The 6,905-nt window shown below is 38.1% G+C and overlaps 1 protein-coding gene across 4 annotated transcripts in view; it reads right to left on the bottom strand.

The window, feature by feature from the left end:
• Window positions 1–1,276: 1,276 nt before the first annotated feature.
• A1CF (APOBEC1 complementation factor) overlaps window positions 1,277–6,905 on the bottom strand; it is a 193,529-nt gene continuing 187,900 nt past the window's right edge. For 2 of the 4 annotated variants that reach the window (XM_086948308.1, XM_086948310.1), the window contains exons 11-12: window positions 4,448–4,614; window positions 1,277–4,105 (exon numbers count right to left, since the gene is read on the bottom strand). In XM_086948308.1, the coding sequence (XP_086804434.1) occupies window positions 4,463–4,614 (152 nt within the window). In that variant the 3' untranslated portion in view covers window positions 1,277–4,105; window positions 4,448–4,462. Of the gene's footprint in view, window positions 4,615–6,905 lie in introns of all 4 variants that reach the window. The other 2 variants (XM_086948309.1, XM_086948307.1) reach the window with 1 other exon arrangement.

Below are 6,905 nucleotides of genomic sequence, written 5' to 3'. Positions count from 1 at the left end.
AGAGTCAGGCAGTGCAGTCCAGATTTGGATATCCCTTGCCGACAGACTTTACATTGCGGGAACACCACCATGTAAAGGCTGTCAGAAAGGGTCATTGGGGGGCCCAAATATGGTTCCTGTCCCTCATGCAGGGGCAGATTGTGGGTCCCCATGTACCTCCATGCACCATGTGTCATGCACCACATGGTGCATAGCACGTGGTTCATGGAGGTGCAGGAAGTGCTCATTTACACACCGGCTTGTGCTGCAACACTTTTCATAGGCCGCAGCACAAGGTGCCGTGTACATGAGCACTTTGAGACCATCAGCTCTGCAGTCACATACTAATTGGGCCGTCGGAACGCCACCTGCTTGTCGGTTGGTCACATGACCGACATTATAGAGGGCGGCAGTCTAACTGCCCACCATCGAAAATAGGCCCATAGTGAGATATCCCCATTTTAGGCAATCAAAATCATGGATCCTAAATTCAGGACACTGGCGACACCACCCCAGACTAAGTAAACACACTTTCAGAACTTTAGGGCACTATTGCCTTCCTTTGCCTATTAAACAGTACACTGTGCATTGTTTACCACATTGTTTTACATTGTGTGAGGTCTTCACGAACCCTTGGGTTATAAACCGTAATCATTATCACTTCGCAACAAAGTAACTCTGGGGCTTAATTAGAGTTTGGCGGATGGGATGCTTTGTCAAAATAAGGGTCATAGGCTATAATGCACTCATAATATGGCGATCAGGACATTTGCTGCATTTGTGATAGAGTAGCCCATCTGCCAAACTCTAAATAAGGCTCTCAGTTTTGGTCAGAGAATTTGAGTTCTCAATTTTACATCATAGTGCACTGAAGTCAGTTAGTCATCGCAGTAATTTCATTTATGCAAACATTACTCCTCCTTACCAATACTTACAGAATTACCTTGTAGAAATGCGTTGTTTGCTTTGAGTATTGCATCAATATACACCATAATTTAAGGATCTGAAGCAGGATCGAGTAGTCATAACCCCTGATTATACAATTAAATTAAATTGCATTAGTGTTTGATAATATGCTGTGTACTTGCTATAATTTCAATTGCAATAAATAAATAGAATAAATAAATAAGACGCTGTTATTTGCTTCAGATCGGAAGTTCCAAAAAACAGACAGGAAAATTGCTATAGGGCTGGGAGATCAAAAATACTGACCTTTATCTCCTTAAACAGGAGATAACCACCTTTCAAACTATGATCGCTGGAAAAAAGTAAGAACAGATAACACTCGACGATTCACTGTAGTAAATAAACTTTAATCATGCATTCAATGTCCAATTACCAACCTCCAGTTACTTAAGAATTACACAATTGCCTCCCTTTGGCAAGATTTACAAACATATTAAAAGTTTGAGTTTACATTGCCAATTCAGGTAACACTTAATTTCGTTAGATGTGATTGCCAAAGCATTGATAAAAGATTACCGCACATTGTTTATTCACAGTGTTAAATCACTATACAAAGATAGTACTGAAAGTACAAATATAAGTGCTATTGCACTCTGTAATACTGTCACTTCTCCCTCTGACACATATGCAGCTGTAGCTCACAGCAGTAAAGTCAGTGATTTGCTAAGGCAATCTTTACAACTACAGAGCAGCTTTAATTCTTGTCTTTTGGATATATACACAAAAAGTAATCTTGCATTGAATAGCCTTCAATGAGTACATGTTTATTATACATTTAGGGAAGGAAAAAAAACTATAGAAGAGTGGACTCCATAACAAATAGTTTCTTATGAAGCTACTGAATACACATATAGTACAGATATATTTGGATACACACAGAGCAATTTGAATGAAATAAGTTGCTGTTTGCTGTGGTAATGACACATAGAGGGTAATTTCAGTCCAGTGAATTAAACAAATGAATTGAGTCTGTGATTTATGTTTTGCACTTTCATGATATGCAAATGATCCACATTGTCCAGAAGACTCAAAGCTAAGTTTGGTCTTCAACTATGTAGATGATATTCTGGCTTCCTTTTGGTGCCCCTGGGACTGCCATTGCTACAATTGGTCTTAGGAGTCATGAAGTCAGTGGAAAGAACAGAGAGTCAAGAGGGTTTCTTAAGGGCAATATCTTATTTAACCCTAATTAACCCCTCTTATTTAACCCTGGGTGGTTTTCCGCACTCCGCGTTATGCGGAGCTTGCGGAGTTCCCAAAAACTCCGCTCCGCTTAGCGGACATTACTTTTTTCATCGCTCACACTCGTCAACGTCAGGCTGGCGAGTGCGAGCGTAGAAAATCAACCTCCCGGTGAGATTTGTCAACATGGGCGGTCAGATTTATTATTGCTAGTGGTCACATATGCTTGCGACCATGCGCATTGAGAAAGCTGCCACTCGAGTAAAAAATTTACTCCAGTGGCAGAAAGGAAGCAGCCCCCACTTGCACAGTGCAAGGAGCCATTCGTGATGATTGTACAGTGCGGACAAACATCCGGCACTGAAAATCACTGCGAACAGCATCTATTTAACGCACTCCGCCGCTCGCAGAGCCCCGCAGAGCGTGGCTGAGGTTTTTATGCACTTCGCAGAGTTTAGCATAGCAGAACTCCCCGAACTCCGCCCAGGCTTAATATTATCATTGGGTAAAAAGTATGAACTTCTGGAGATGAACTTCTATGTTATAATATTATTTGAAGTTTAAAATCTATAAGTAATAGGGTTTTAATTATTCAATCCATATGTCAATCAAAACCATGAAATATGCTAAGCAACTTATTTATTCTACCTAATACTAGTAAACTGAGATCACATTGATCAGAGAGCAATTTTAAACATTGTCCTAAAGAAGGCCTGTGCTGGAATTAAGAATGAGACTCAAGCATGTTTCAACGCTCCATCTCATTGCACCAGTAGCTCTGACCCCACAAAGCTTGGAAAGTTCTTGTCACAAGCAAATGTGCAGAGAGCAGGATGACTACATCTCGTTTTAACTCCTCAAGCCTAAAAAACTAAATTCTAGAAAAAGCTGAGTTTATTTGAGGATGAAGACATCAAAAAGTGTTACTGATTGGCGACACTAGTGATATGAGAAGCTTTGACCATTAAAGAACAAAGGGGCACATGGTAATGGATGAAGAGAGGTTTTCATGCCTTGTTTTTTTCTTGTGCAAATTCTAAACTGATAGATCGACCAGGTAGTTAGTATACAGTCGCTGCAGTGCAACAGAAAACATTTTGTCATGACTCTTGCTGCTCACCTGATGGGCCCTGATAGGATCTGGTATAGATGTGGTCAGGAAATGAATGTTAGAGGGGAAGGTGAGGACTTCCAATTCCTACTGATTTAACTCTGACACTGAAATCTTTATCCTTGGAGGAGGCCTTTGTGAGAGGTTTGTGCAATTGGCAATGGAGACATGAACACACCAAGGGAAAGAGGAAAGCGGATGCAAAACACAACATCATTCTAATCCACACAAATTTAAACACCGGCTAATGCTTTGCTATGGTAGATTGTAATAAAACTATGGTAAGTGATAACAATGTAAATCCTGAAAGCTTTACAAACATAAATCTATAAACAAGACTTTGAAAACTAAAGACTAAATAAAAGTTTCCTACGCATAGAAAACCTTAGTTGTGCAAAAGAAAATCGTCACAATAAATATAAAGAAAAACACTGGATTGTGAACCGTTTGCCACAAATGTGCTGCTCAACAGACCTTTTCCTTTTTACAATCAATTTGCTTACCTAGAGTTACTATACAAAGCATGGGAAGAAAGTTGGTAAGAAAACTGTGTTCTGATCTTTGCAGAACATATTTGCCCAATATGCCATTCTGGTTTTATTCATTTGGTCATAAGCACCAGTTTCCCTCGTGCTCATACTGTGCATCATGCATATGACAGCCTCTTCCAAAATTCCATTACATGGTATTGATGTAGTCTCATCCTCATGTTTCAATTCCTTTCTTTCTTGACTCCACAGTAGATCACAGTTGTGATTCTTTTAGGCAAAGGGAGCTGGTGTTGTACACAAGGAGTCTATGTTGTCTTTCATAAAATCCAATTTGATTAAATATGATAGAGCAACACAAAATGATGTTGTGCGCCATCTGTTGAAAATAGAAAGGAATGGGCCATTTGGAAAATGTTATCAGAGATTTTTTTAAAGTACATAAACGACATTTCACTTTGCGCAGCTCATCATTAAGTATACATTATCATTCACTAAACAGAACAAAGCATACCTGAGAACTCTGTTTAGTGGTAATGTTTGTTTCTTCAAGTGTATAAATATTTGTCCCATAAAAACTCATAAAAGGCTCACTATGTAAATCTATGTTTTCTCATTAATATATGATTCAAGATCTAAAGGGGTATGTTAAAACAAAAACATTTATGAACTAGACAAAAATAATAAAATCTATGCCTTGATATGAGTATGTTATGCTAACATTTAGTCCAAGTTTCTAGAATGTCCCATATCCATCTCCACGTGCAGCAACCGCAAAAGCTGGGTAGGCCTCATATGTAGCAAATGTCGCTAGATCTTGTCCCAGTGCCACCGCTTGTTTCAGTTGTGCAGCTGCCACTGTCGCTGTCGCATTGGTGATGGCATATCCTGTCGAGAAACGGGATGAAATAAGAATGTGAATAAGAAAGTCTTCTACCACAATCCACCTATCACAGCCCTTGCACATGGAGACATTTCATTGTAGTTAAAACACTACACATCGTTTTCAAACCTTGAAGATACTTTTGCACATACAGAACGTCTTCAGATGTTCTTGTATCTATTCTGATCCCACAGTTACATAAGGCTAGAAGAATGAATTTGTGTTCAATTTTAAAGGAAAATGATTTATCTATTGTTGTTGTACACCTCACAAATTAATATTGCTGCTGGCTTATTTTTAAAGAAAGTGATCTTTTATTGATTTTATATTTTATGTTTCCGTATGGTTTTGCCATGTGCTTGTCTTAGTTTATATGGACACATATTGTCTAATAAATTAATTTTAATTTTTTTATTGCAATCACATTCCACAAAATCTAAAAGAAGAAAACAATAAAATCTCCTGCTGCCACAACGTTGTGGCCATGTGATTAGAATAAAAGATGTAATTTACAATAAAAATAATTACTGCATATATTTTCAATAGAACAGTACTAACTAGCCAGTGTACTTAAAAGCAGATATAGAAACCCATTCTAGTATTGATGGACAACGCTGAAAAATATGCCTCGTTTTGGTGCACATTAAAAATGTATTTGACTTTAAATTACGGAAAACTCAAGAGATAGTTTAACCAAAAAAGAAAGACTAAAACTCTGATGGAAAGAAGAGTAGGCACACCAGCCCCGGGCTTTGACGCATATGTTGTTTTAGATGGATGTGCACATGTGATTTCCAGTATTCAACACACTGAAAGATCCAGGAAGGCACGCTCACTCAGGCATTCAGAGAGAAAGTGCAAAGGTTTATTCACCCACGACTCATTTTGGCTCCACAGAGCCCAGATAACATGATATTAACCATTGAGTACGAAGGTATAAATATTGCAACATACAAAAACATAGACAGGGGACAACAAATAGGGGCTAAAGGACCACCATTTTGAAACTGTGCAGCCACACAGATATCAATAGCAAATAGTATTGGATCCAAAATCCAAATCTTTCTAAAGAAATACTTTTCAAACTGAAAAAAAATAAATTGATATTGCAGCGTATTGATCTCCAACAGTCAAATGTTACTTCAAAATGTCATACAACAACCTAGTATTGCGTCATACTGAACACGAAATACTAAGCCCAAGTTGGCTAGATTTCCAAATTTTGATCCAATATACTACTATACATACGAAAGTTACAGTGAAAGAAAAATTGCCCAGATGAAAACATGGCCACATAAAAAAACCTGGCCGTAGGGCAAAAAAATATCCTGCATCAATGTGCAAAATATCTATATTGAAGCATGCACAGATAGTCAAATTAAATGTATTATATAGGGAAAAGAATATTGGTGGGAAAACATTATTGGTAGAAAAAACACTAATTGGTTCAGTGAAAAGTATGAGTACTCAAAATTAATATACATAAACAAAATATATCCTTATGAAATACATGAGTACTCAATGTAATATACCTTACAATGATAAACCAAATTTAACATCAAATTTACCAAAATCTTGTGGATTTACATATTGTAAAACATGTGGATTTACATTGAGTACTCATGCATTTCATTAGGATATATTTTGTTAAAGTATAATCATTTTGAGTACTTACTTTACAATGAACCAGTTATTAGGATTTTTTTATATCATATATATTTATATGTTTATTTGTTTGAAGCAATGGGTAGAGTTTAGGGTTAGTAACATGTTACCAGGGTTCAGGGAAGGGTATCTTTACACATCCATCCACCCCATCTCTCCATCTCTACCTCACAAGTCTGTCGTCCTTTCAATCTTTGCCTCTGTAGCATTTGAGCCTCTCCTTTTCTACTGCAGGAGGGTTGGGCAGCAGATCAGGAGGCGCAATACCATTGATGTACTGTGGTGAGTCAGCAGTTCTGAATGCTAGGATTAACTTTACAAAGCAGAGTGTTATTTTCTGCTTATTCTCGATCGAGCACCCTTAGAGACACTTGTCAGTCAGAAAATTGTACTACAGTGCCAAGTAGTTTTTGAGTGAGCTGAACCGAGTGCACATGATGTGAGTACCAGGAATGATAGAGAAGGGAATGAGTTTAGCCGACATGGGCTGTAGTAAGATAGCTCTCTGGTCTGAGGGAGTCCTGTCTGATAGCTATTATGCTAGCTCTATTTCAGCCCCTCCACCCACTTGGAAAAGCACAAACCACAGATACAAGACTTTGTGGCGTTCCACCACTCTGTGTTTGAGCAA

This window comes from Lissotriton vulgaris, unplaced genomic scaffold (genome assembly GCF_964263255.1).
Source record: "Lissotriton vulgaris unplaced genomic scaffold, aLisVul1.2 SCAFFOLD_2003, whole genome shotgun sequence".
In the NCBI taxonomy this organism is placed as follows: domain Eukaryota; kingdom Metazoa; phylum Chordata; class Amphibia; order Caudata; family Salamandridae; genus Lissotriton; species Lissotriton vulgaris.
The sequence above is the reverse complement of the archived record's forward strand: the minus strand, read 5'-3'. Positions and strand labels throughout refer to the sequence as shown.